Source organism: Phoca vitulina, unplaced genomic scaffold (assembly GCF_004348235.1).
Source record: "Phoca vitulina isolate PV1807 unplaced genomic scaffold, GSC_HSeal_1.0 scaffold8, whole genome shotgun sequence".
NCBI lineage: Eukaryota > Metazoa > Chordata > Mammalia > Carnivora > Phocidae > Phoca > Phoca vitulina.
This window is the reverse complement of record NW_022589711.1, coordinates 75,022,428-75,035,600: the sequence shown is the minus strand read 5'-3', so window position 1 is coordinate 75,035,600 and position 13,173 is coordinate 75,022,428. Positions and strand designations below refer to the sequence as shown.

General features: G+C 34.0%; 1 protein-coding gene across 1 annotated transcript in view; it reads right to left on the bottom strand.

The window, feature by feature from the left end:
• Nucleotides 1-5,512: 5,512 nt before the first annotated feature.
• The window catches only part of BCHE (butyrylcholinesterase), a 63,054-nt gene continuing 55,393 nt past the window's right edge, over nucleotides 5,513-13,173 (bottom strand). Inside the window, exon 4 of the mRNA XM_032407285.1 lies at nucleotides 5,513-7,934. Coding sequence (XP_032263176.1) covers nucleotides 7,810-7,934 — 125 coding nt within the window. The 3' untranslated portion in view covers nucleotides 5,513-7,809. The remainder of the gene's footprint in view (nucleotides 7,935-13,173) is intronic.

Sequence of the window (13,173 nt, the reverse complement as noted above, 5' to 3'; positions counted from 1 at the left end):
TGCCTTTAAAGGAGTCCTTGCAAGTAAAGATTCCTGAAGTTTAAGTTATATTGGCTTCATGATAAATCTTTTTCTATGAAAATGTTTTTTGTTGTCTGTTCCCAAAAGCCTAAGAGTATAATGGAAATTTGCATTACAGATGTAAATGTAATCCTTTATATCACTAGTGACTTCTAGACCACAGCACAAAGATCTGTAGTTATTTTTTGCATTAATGAACATTGGAAAAGGAAAGAGGAAAGGAGAGAAGAAAAAAAAGGGAAAAGAAAATAAATCTTATATGCAAAATGGGGAAATCCATTTGTTCATGGCCATTCTAACAGGAAAATGGTATGACTATGAAAACTTAAATGTGATGTAGAAAGAAAGAAAAATAGCAGGACATTAAGGAATGCTAAAAATGAAAAATGCCAAAAACTTGACATTAACACAGGAATGCAAATTATTATCTGCCTAAGATCTAGAGGAAAAAATCACCAAAAAGCAGGTATTCAACATCTCATGAAATCAAGTTTTGCCACCCTCTTCATTAGGTTGTCAGGGGAACTGCTCTTTCTGAAGGATATCTGTTTTAAGAAAATATTTGTATTTTCCTGATGTGGTCATAGAAAATTGGTAGAAATGTGAGTGTACCCCAGGCACTTTATAAAAAGTGTTGGATTTTGGTTTAGACTGTTAAAGTAAAAATTGCACTGGACAAAATATTACAGGCAAGAAAGACCTTAGTGAAGATTATTGCAATAGTGGAGAGAGACTGAACTCAACTCTGCTGAAACAAAAGAAGAAAGGGTTTTTAAGACCTGAGGTGAGCTGGCAGAAAAGTCCTGGGGGACATTCGGGGAGGGTGGACCAATGGGAGACATTCATCACACTGAATTATTCTTGAGTTTGCAAATGTTTTTATCTGTGGTTAGGGCATCTGTGTTTGGTACTTGGATCTCACTGAAGTTTGAGAGACTGGGAGATGGAGACACTATGTCTTTTACTGCTGAATTTTAAAGTACTAATTTCCCAGTCCTTCAAAGAGGCATTTCCTGAGAAGCAAAACTGGCAAGAGGCAGGGCGATTTGCATTTGTTTCAAAAGGGCAGAGAATGAATTTACAACTGCTAGATTTTTCGTGTAAATGCTCTAAGAAAAAGGAGGTCAGAGGCCTGCAGTCAGGAAGAAATCTGTTTAAAGTTTTGTCAAGCGGAGGGGAACATTAAGGCCATCTTGCTCTAAACAATGACTTTGAATTTATATTTCAAGTTAGATGAGATATAGTAGTCACATTCCTCTGGTCACCACTGCCCGCATTTGCTAAAATTGGGAGCGGCAATTTTTGATGGATGATATGCAAACACATGATAGGTGATGATAGATAGATGATAGATAGATAGATACAGATAGATAGATGATGATAGAGATCATTTTCTTGGCATATTCAATTTCAAGGATTTTAGAATGCTTAACATTATTAAGTACATTTTTATAGTTTATTCTCCAGAGATGTCTTTAATAAGTTTTTTTTTTTCCCTTTTTCTCCCTAAACTGTTAAAGGAAATCAAAACAATTAGAATGGGAGGTCTCACTTCAGAAAAACAAAGTAATGCAGTAATTGCCTCCAGCAAAAAGCTTCTGCTGATTCTTCTGAGATGAAAAACAACTCTTAGTACTCACCTACATAGTTTAATAATCATTAAGTAATTAATCCTAACAACATTTCTTTATGAGTCTGGCAAGAATGAAAACTTACATGCATTTTTGAGAGTTCACAAGACCATCAAAATACTTTTTACATGAAAAGTAAAATTTTGATTCCTTTTCTTGAATATAAATTACTGTTATTAGTTATTGTCAAGTGAGCCAATTTGAGTTACCTCAGTGCAAACAATTATCTTCTATAATAACTGTTATTATATATACCACCATAAAATATATATATTTCATTTACTCATCTTGTTTTTCAAACATATCTCTCCCTACATCTTATATTTTTTGGTAAAAATGATGTCTAGTGTAGAGGAAGAAAATATGCACTCCAAATTTATTCCACATAATCAGTAATCTCTGTTACAGTTCCTTGTTCAGAGAAAAACTATTAGTTTCTCAAATATCAGTAACAGGTACATTACTTTGTCACATAAAATTGCAAGTTTTATAGTTACCTGCTTCTGAGTACTAAAAGAATATGAATATCCTCCCTGTTCTTTAAATTAACTGTCTGGAATGGGCCATTGGTTCCCAGCCATTGCTGTATATTGGGACCAGTCAGGAATCATTATCGGGGCACCTGGGTGGCACAGTCGATTGGAAGTCCAACTCCTGGTTTCAGCTCAGGTCTTAATCTCAGGGTCATGAGATTGAGCCCTGCATGGGGCTCTATACTCAGCTCAGGGTCTGCTTGGGTTTCTCTCTCCCTCTCCCTTCCCATTGTGCTTTCTCTCTCTAAAATAAATGAATAAATCTTAAAAAAGAAAGAAAGAAAGAAAGAAAAAAACCTGTAAAAAAGAAAAAAAGAAAGAAAGAAATACTGATGCCTACCTCCCACCCTCACATTGTGATTTAATTGGTATTGGGTGGGACATGGATATTGGGATTTATTTTTTTTTTTAATAACTTCTGAGGCAAATCTAATATGTAAAGAATTTGGGAATTACTGACCTAGGACCTATGATTTTTTTTTTTTTCTCTAGAGAAAGCATTGTCCTTAAATCTGTCAAGACAAACAGTGCTGTCATAGAAAAATCAGTGTGTCTCAACCTGATAAAATCAAAATCAACTGAGAAATTCTAAAATATATTGATGTCTAGACTCTACTCTCAGAGATTCTATTTCACCTGGTCTGGTGTGTGCAGGCCGCAGTTATTGCCAGGGATTCTAATGTGTAGCTGAGGATCAAAGTTGAAAATAACTGAATTAAATGCCCTATATATCAATGTAAAATTATCTAATAAATTATATCTATCTATCTGCAATTTCTTTTCTCATCATCTCTTCTGCCTTGAAACTCTCAAAGTGCCCAGAGAGATCATTTGGGTAAATTCGATTCCAAGTGAAGGCTTTCTCTTCCTTCTCCAGCTCTTCTTTCTTGTCTTCCATTTTTCTTTTCTCATGCTTCCTCTTGGTTTCCTCAAGATTCTCACTACAGGGCACCTGGGTGGCTCAGTTGGTTAAGTGACTGTCTTCTGTTCAGGTCATGATTCTGGAGTCCCACGATCAAGTCCTGCATGGGTCTCCCTACTCAGCAGGGAGTCTGCTTCTCCCTCTGACCCTCCCCTCTCTTGTGCTCTCTCTCTCAAATAAATAAATAAAATCTTAAAAAAAAAAAAAAAAGTTTCTCACTACAATTTTGCTCCTATGTAGTGGAACTCAACCATGCTCTATCTTATCCTCTCATTCATCCACTCAGTCAACAAGCACCAGATACAGTGTGGTGGCATTGTGCATGCAGTTCCTAGTTGGGAATCTACACACAGATGAATCTGATAATTATCAAGACATTGGCAGTTAATTGCCTTGGAAATTCAGATTTTTCTGTCTTTCAGGATAATTGTAAAGGGTTAAACTGGGCTATGAAAATGGGCTATGCCTAGAGAAAACCCAGATTTTTTGGGTGAGGTAAGTGAATTTTGTGTTGTGTGTTATGGCTATTTGTGTTCTAATTCACCTCTAAAATCACTATGCCACTTCTACTGCCTTATTATCTCATCAGCTGGTAACTGTAATGGTGAGATTTTGGACCAAGGATAAGACAGAGCAAGGTAAGCTGAACTCATGGAAGCTAGGGCCTAACTGAAGAAGGAATTTCCTTCCTTCCTTCCTTCTTTCCTTCCTTCTTCCTTCCTTCCTTCTTTCCTTCTTTCCTTCCTTCCTTCCTTGCTTCCTTCCTTTTCTTTCCTTCTTTTCAGGAAAATTGGAATTTTAGATGTTGTTCATTTTTGGATATAATATTAGACTTATGGCTTGGCTATATAAAGGTTTTACCTTTTCTGTCCCCTACAACCTGTAATGCTTTCCCTGCATTTTGATTGACAACATTCCTCACTCAGTAATTGGTCTATTATGTGTCTTTTTAATCAATTTATAAGTAAAACATTTTCTAGTTACAGCAGCTTTTGTCAATGACATGTCAAAGTGATTGTTGTGTTTTATCAGAATTGGCCCTAATACAATCTATATTATATGTTATATAATTTAATAATATTTTATAATTATATATTAATACATAATAAATATATATTATATTAATGAAATATAGATTATATTTCACATTAGTGTCTCATGCGTGATTAGATGACCATCATATGACCATCATGCACTCTCCTTTTCTAATACTGATCTTCCATGACTTACCATGACTGCAGTTACATCCCAGTAAACCCACTGTAAGTTGAAAATATCATAGGTCAAAAATGCATTTAATGCACTTAATTTACTGAACTTCATAGCTTAGCCTAGCCTATCTGAAATGTGCTCAGAACACTTACATTAGCTTGCAGTTGGGTATAATTGTCAAACAGAAAGTTCATTTTATAATAAAATATGGAATATCTCATATAACTTATTGAATACTGTACTGGAAGTAAAAAACAGAATGGCTGTAAATGGGAAGGTTGTTTATCCTCATGATTGCAGGGCTGACTGGGAGCTGCAGGTCGCTGCCACTGTCCAGCATCATGAGAGAGCCTCATACCACATAGCGCTAGCCTGGGAAAAGATCAAAATTTAAAACTTGAGGTATGGTTTCTACTGAATTCCTATTGCTTTCGCACCATTGTAAAATCAAAGAATCCTAAGTCGAATCATTATAAATCAGGAACTGTCTATACTCCAACCCCCCTGTTTTTCCCCTATCTTGGACCTATTCAGTGAATTCTTCAAAGCCATCACCTGCTGGACATTAATAGAGTAGTCCTGTATGTATAAATGTATGTATGTATGCATGTACCTGAGTGTGTGTATTTTCAAATCTGGTATTTACTTTATTCTTTAACAATCTAGTTTCCACCAAGATCATATTGATAAACTGCACTGTGGGTTTACATTGACATTAAGTACATTTAGTTAAAAAAATATATATATGTCTTACTTTTCTTACCATCCTAATTTTAAAACAAATTCTTTGTAAAGAGAACACTTTTGTTGAAATCAGTAAGGCTGCAGACAGAACAGGAAATTTTACTAGCTGTTGAGTTTGTCATCCTTCAGCAATGTCAGGGAGGCTCCATTTATTTGAATATTCTGCTAAAAATGTCACAGCTGCAATTATGTTAAGATTTATCCATGAAATTTAATTTCTGATTGACCAGAAATTACTTCCCTTGCCTTCATGCTGATAATATTCAGCAGCCAATTTATTTGAAAAATAAAACCAGTTTTAATGGTATTTTTTTAAAGGTATGTGACTTGTTACCTTAATCCTTATACGTATTACATGGATACCAAACCATAAATGATAATCAATTTTCAATAAACCCTATAACGCAAAGTTTTATGGAGAGCACCGCACTGCAAGAAATAATGTTTTCACTTAAATGATTGATCAAGCTAAGTGTTGTGATACTGGTTGGACTAATTCCACCTGTTCTATTGTAACCTTAGACATAATTTTCCCTCATACTTTTGAGAGATGTACCTTAAAAATTTACCGGAATTAGGTGATAGCCTCCATGGTTTTGTGTATGTGTGCTATTATCTCCCTATGCTCTGCTTTCTGGGAAGGGTTTTATGCCATTTTAGGTTTTAACGCTTCTATACCGCTAGTATCTCAGACAACTGAAAGTTCTTTCACCCGTGAGCCTGCTGAAAGACAAATCTCCAAGTATTCAGAGATACTGATTTCCGTCACTTTATGCACAAGTTTCTCCCTTGGCTTGGGTTTCCTGAATTAAAATCCTACACTGAAACTGCCTTTTAAATGTCAATCATAGTAAGAGAAACTGTACAGACACCGTTATACAGTGTTTTCTTGAAAAGCCTTAACCTATCTTCCTGCAATGGTGCTGCTCACAGTGGATTCATAATAATTTATTTACAGAACAAACGCAGAGGGGTTTATATGCTGGCTGACACTTCTTGTTGCATTTGGTTAAAAGCTCCAGAGTAAGTAAAGGGTTGTTGCAGTAAAATTCAAGAACAAACCAACTGGTTGTCCAAGGTGGGACAAAGTGGTCCATGGGATCTTTTCAGATGACTGGAGCCTGTCATTTAAGGCAGGTTGCAGGTATTCTATAAACAAAATTATGTTTTCCTAATTATTGGTTTCATCAAGAGTATCTCTAAAGAGTCTTTAATGCTGTTGAAGAGGCATCATCCTGTTGTTTCATATTTCAGACGGTTCTACATGAAAAGGAGGCTCAAATGATTCAGAAAAACATAATGGATCCTGGAAGAATGGCACCTGAAACAAAGATGGTGGCGTAGAATGGAATGTCTGCTCATTCGCCTATCATTTGTGGTGTTTTTTTTTGTTTTTTTGTTTTTTTCCTGCATCATAGGATGAGGGAAGAACTCTAAAGCAAAGATGTCCATTTACAGCAGCACTGAGGTGATATCAAAACTGCCTTGCTTTGTATAATAAATTCTCTCTCTAATCAGCTGAAGCTGATAAAGTAGCCTGAAACTTGAATGAGTGAGCACGACAGACCATCCTGGATCTGACTCGGAACATCCTTATGACCAATGAACAATGGGACACTCTTTAACCAACAATCTACAGACCTATATACTAAATACTTTGTCCTATCCTGAGTGTGGGGTTTTCAATACTTAATTAACATAATCAACATGCACTGACCTTTTCTGAATCTTAAAATCTCTGACTTCTCCCCGTTAATGAACTACTTGTTTAATTTATTCAATGGATGTGTTTAGTTGCCATGCCAGTTAGTAAATGTAGCTTTGTAATTTTTTAAATTATAAAAATAATATCATTTATCTGCAGAAAGTATAACAATTTCTTTCCTGGAATTAAACAATTTCTCTATTAAAATCCTAGTATTTCTGGGTCCAAGACAAGAATTCCCCTATCCCAGCTGGTATATGACTTCTGACTTTAGACTTCTGCTCATCTGCATGTTTTACTTTTCAGTTACAGGAAGAGTAATTTACAGATGTACACCTTTGGGAGAGTCAGGGAGTGAGGGCTGAGGAAGGGCAAGAGTTGAAAGAATGAAGATTAGAGTTTGAGGACTAGGAATGTACATATTTAAAAAAAATAAAAACAGAAATAATTATATTCTTTTACATTTTGTCTCTTGGGAGCAACATTTTGTTGTAGTCATTAGGTATTTCAAAGTGACCAAGCCTTTTACTTTAAGATTCCCTCTTGCCTTCATATAAAAAACAAAGGGAACCAATTATTTTCTGTTTGTTTTAATATCCCATGTTGACATTAAATTCATAAATTACTTATAGTATTGTAAATTAGTGTCCAGTGTTTCAAGACCTAGTTCCTTTTAAAAAGATACCTTTTTATGAGTGGTAATGAAAATACACAACTAAAAGTAGAATACGGGTATTTTTAAGGAGAAAAATTCATAAAGTTACTCAGGAAAGAGAGTTTGAAGCTGCAAATCATTTTAATATGCATATAATTAATTGTGAAACTTTATATTGTGAAATTTAATTAAACGTGTTCTAGACATTTGGGTTTTGAAATGCTAGGTACAATACTAAGTGGAAGATGTGAGGAATCGATATTATCCTTCTGGCATTTTTGTTTCAGCTGTATAATAGCTTTCTTACTAGGTATGTAAGAGAGCTACTGATATTTTTACCTTGATCTACAGGAAAATGAACATTCTATAAAGGGTAAATCTATTAATTAGAGACCCGCACAGCTTTCTTTCTTCCTAGTATAATCATTAAATTGATTTTTCCAGTCCATCATGTAATTGTTCCAGCGATAGAATCCTGCTCTCCATTCTCGTTCTGCTTCATCAATGTTTCCTGTAAAACATGGAATAAGTTGTATTAATCTAAATTTTAATCTGTTTACATTAATTGAAAAATAATTTTGATCACAGATGCCATTTTCTCCAAGTTCACTGCACAGTAATTTTTAATTTTTCATTATTTATTATCAGCTTCTTTCACTACCTGGAAAGCTTTTAATAAAATTTTATACATTATATGAAAATGCAAATTATATATATGTATAAATTGCATATACCATAAAAATGTGAAAATGAATCAATATATTACATCTAATTATATCATATAACATATATTTACTTAAGTTTCTAAGAAGATATATAGATATTATCTTTTCCTGAACTCCTATGCATAACAGAAATCTTATTTAATGCATCTCATTTACATATATAATTATATAGCAGGTTTACTTCTGATGAAAATATTTATATGTATTTATTAATGCCTAAGGGTAACTTTGTAATTGACACTCCATGTAAATTTTACTCTCACTCTGTATCGGTGTACCTTAATTCCAAACAATGCATAATCATTGAAAGCAGTTAATGGAAGCTACTACATGAAAGCAGTTTATTAATTGCTTTGCAAATTAGAAAGATGACTAAGACAATCTCTGCTTTCCAGTAGTTTGCAAAGTGTATGCATGTGTCAGAGGAGGGGAGTGTTTATGCCAGAAGCAATGTGAGGCAATGAACCAAAAATGGTCTATGTACTACAAACACCTTGAAATTCTGATTTATTTGAAAATGTATTACACTAAAGAGTAAGGTTTGTGAAGAACAGAAACTCTTAAATTATAAACCTCTAAAATCATGTATCTATGTTCCTAATATAAATACATATGATAAAGCTAGAAGATGGTTTAAATTATTTAAGTCTATTAGTATTTTCCACATTTGTGGTTCTCTTACTTCTTAAACTTTTAGGATGCTGTGCTCTAGTCACTGAATTAAAAAACAACATTTTACGTTATTTCAGCTATCCTGAAAATAAGGACTTGACAGTTTTTTTAAATATATACTTTACAGTTAGGAATTTTTAAAATTAATTATAATTCTATAAGATATTAATTTGGAGAAGATAGTTCATGTGATCTTACTACTTTATACATGAAAATGTGTCTTCTTTTCATTCATACTATTAACAATGGAGCACATTCAGTGATTCATTTTTAGTTTATATGAAAATCAAAATATTTAAAACATTCATACAGCTATTAAAATATCCCCTGTAATTTAGGATATATGTAAGTTTGAAATGTTCATACTGCTTGGACTTTGGACAAATATTTGAGAACATATACAAAAATGTCCCATTTTAAAAATGGCTTTTAGAAGGTCAATGACTGTAATTATTTTGTGAACACTAGAACTTTTCTAAAAAACATTAGATGTGAAAGACATTAAATATCACACCAAATGATGCACTCTTTTGGTATCTTTTCATAATTAAATGCTTTTTTAAGTGTTATGCCAAGTAAGGGCTCTAAAGTTCAGAAAGAACAAACTTTTTGATATAACAAGTAAGTGATGGTACTTTACCACTTACCCCATGAATTTTAATACTCAGAGAAAAGGTCTTAGATTTGATTTTCCTTTCTTGCGCATAGAATGATACCAAATTCATTGATTCATATAAATGTAAATTTATTTCCTTGTGTATCATAATCAAACACTATACAATTTAGTGTATTGAAATACTTTGCTTTTTAGTGTACAAATGCTTTGTAGACCTGAGTAATTTTTTCTTTAATAATGCTGAACTTTGATTGAGACAGTAAAATATGAAACATTTGATTATTTTCCAATACAACCCAGAACTGAATATACCATAGTGAAAAGATAACAAAAATTTTGAGTCCCATGACATAAATCAAAACCAAACTTAGAAGTTTTTTTTTTCTTCCCCCTACTTCTCTTTCTCCAAACTGGAATACTACTTAAGTGAATATAGACTTATTATCTGTGAGATGTAGATCTATTTGTTTTGTAGTTAACAAGGTACTACAAAGTGGAAAAAAAGGACATTATATATAGGCTTTGGAGTGACATGGGTTAAATTCCAGCTTGACCACTGACTATATTAGTGACATAGAAAAAATTCTTAACTTTTGAAATTAGTTTTCCAACTATAAATGGGGTGGGTGATCACTATTTTGCAGTGTTACTGTGAAGGATAAATCAACTGGTGTGTATATTATGAAATCAAGCTCTATACACCTATTGGGAGCTCCACTAATGAATTTACTGTCCTCTTACAAAAATTTATTCTTAACTTTGCTCCCTATCAAATCCATGTACAGCTAGATCGATACCAGTAGTTCATAAATATATTGACACAACTTTTCAGGACTTTTGTGATCTTTGATTTGTCCACATTGTTGGCTCATTTGGAAAAAAGAAAAAGTCAAGCTTTCTCCCCAACAGAAAGAATAATACTAATAAGGCTACTTTTTGTCTTGTCGATGACAAAAGAGTGAGAGCAACATTTCACCAGAGCAGAGTCTATTTAATCAAGTCTGAGGCGTTGAGAAAGAATACAGGAGAAGTGAGTCTACTCAAAATTACTCATGGGGTAAAGTTAGAAGAAAAGATTAAATTGGATATCGAATTGTGTTAATCATTATAATAAAAAAATAATTCATGTACTTTGAGATTTCATTGAAAATCTCTTTTGTTCCCATTACTTGCTTATTTTCCTGTTTGTTACACAATTATTAAAGTTTCCAAGGAATGCATAATTCCTTATGGGGCAGATCAGAAACGCATTAGTTGTCCTGTTACGATTCTGAGTGTGGGATGAGAGTGAACTACAACTACTACTGTAGAGTGAACTACTCTAAACTCAGGTGAAGCCTGGTGAAGACCACATACAAGTGTACCCATTCCACCGCACTTCACTGTATTGTGCTTTGCAGATACTGCATTTTTTATAAATTGAAAGTTGGTGGCCGCCCCACATCAAGTAAGTCTATCCACACAATTTTTCCGACAGCATTTGCTCACTTCATGTCTCTGTGTCACATTTTGGTAATTCCTGCAGTATTTCAATCTTTTCATTGTTATTATATTTGAATTGCTGCAATCTCCTGATAAAACTTTAAAGGATGAAGAGTTGCTTCCTTTGGACAAACAAAGAAAGTGGTTTCTTGAGCTGGAATCTACTCTTGGTGAATATGCTGTGAAGATTGTTGAAATGCCAACAGAGAATTTAAAATATTACATAAACTCTGTTGATAAAGCAGAAGTAGGGTTTAAAAGGATTGACCCCAGTTTTGAAAGAAGTTCTACTGTGGCTCAAATGCTATCAAACAGTATCACATGCCACAGAAAAATCATTTGTGAAAGGAAGAGTCACTCAATGTGCGAATTTCATTGTTGTCTTATTGAAGAAATTGCCATAGCCACCTCAGCCTCCAGCAACCATCAGCCCTGATCAGTCGGCAGCCATGAACATTTGAGGCAAGATCCTCCACCGGCAAAAAGATTATGACTCACTGAAAGCTCAGATGATGGTTAGTGTTTTTAGCAATAGATGTGTTCAAAATTAAGATGTGTTCATTTTTTTTTAGACATAATGCTGCTACACACTTAATAGACCATAGCATCATGTAAATATAACCTTTATATGCATTGGGAAACCAAAAAATTCATTGACTCAGGATATTGTGACACTTGCTTTAACTGTGGTGGTCTGGAACCAAACTGGCAATGTCTTCAATGTATGCCTGTATTTTTAAGATGAAACAAAGCAAAAACTACTGGATCTAATATTTTTCTTCATTGGGAGGATTTGAAGGTCAAAGTAAATTTACTCTTCCACTTTTAGTGAGAAATATTGATATCTTATTGACACTGAATGGGTCATTTCTTTCTTTCTTTTTCTTTCTTTTTCAAACAATTGTGAAATATTTTGTGCAGTTACATTTTCTAGTGAAAATTTTGAGTTTGAGAACATTTAAAACAAATATTGCACATTTTATTTCCTGCAGGTGCACACACTAATAGCACAGGCATATGCTGAAGTATAGTCTAAATGTTAAGTGCCAGAATTCCTGTGTTTAAACAGGTTAAGGATCATTTTATTTGAGAACATTTATTGCGCAAATGTAAACTACTGCTCAAGTGGTACTTATAAAAGCTCATTGGGTTTCCATCATGAGTGAGGTAAACATTTCTACCTTTAAGAAACCCAGTCAATAATTTTCCTTTACATGTAGAGCTGCTTTTTTAAAAAACATAATATTTCCATAGGAACTTCAGCCCAGGTCATGTGAATAACCCCAATTTTCAAAATATCGAATACTGAAATGTGTGAGGTTTTGCACCTTGAAATACACAAAATATGGTAAGAACATGTGTTCTTAATCTTTTTAATTCCCTACATTATTCATTTGCTAAACCTAAAAACATATAACTTCAAACTGGTTCTGTTTAAATGTAAAACATTTTTGATTATTAATGAGGATATTGATGTTACAACAATCTTTTTTTTTTGTAAAGATTTTATTTATTTATTTGACAGAGAGAGAAACACAGAGAGAAAGGGAACACAAGCAGGGGCAGAGTGAGAGGGAGAAGCAGGCTTCCCGCAGAGCAGGGAGCCCAATGCGGGGCTCCATCCCAGGACCCTGGGATCATGACCTGAGCCAAGGCAGACGCTTAACGACTGAGCCACCAGGCTCCCCGTGTTACAACAATCCTATCATGCATTTACTTTACATTTTATAAAATATATTTAATATAATCTTTTTGGGGGGAATTATCTGAAAAAATGCTAAAGCATAAAATTATGTTTTTAAGGTGCTTTGGAACAATCCCAGAGCACGGTGCTAATTCAGAGCCAGGCCTGCTATTTCCATACAGCTCAGTGTTGCTCAAACTAGAAAGTGATTCCTCACTGCATAGGAAGGCGTGGCAGCTAGCCAAAAACTTAGGAGTTTGTTTATTCAACATGCTTTATGGCAGTTGAGTATTTAGAGATAGAGATTATGAAGTACATCTTCAAAAACTGCTGATAGTTAAATTTTACTCTATCAACAAAGAAATAGCAACAGACCACAGAAGCTCAAGCCAGAACAGGTCAGTTTGGCTTGTAATAAGTTAGTCATTTAAAATCCTCCCCACCCTTTCTCATTGTCCCTCAATTACGACCTTCTCATTTAAAGATATTTTAAGTAAAGATTAAGAACGTGTAGTCTGTGTTATGTTAAATGGTACCTCTTTTGGTCTCTTGGCAGATTAAACACATTACC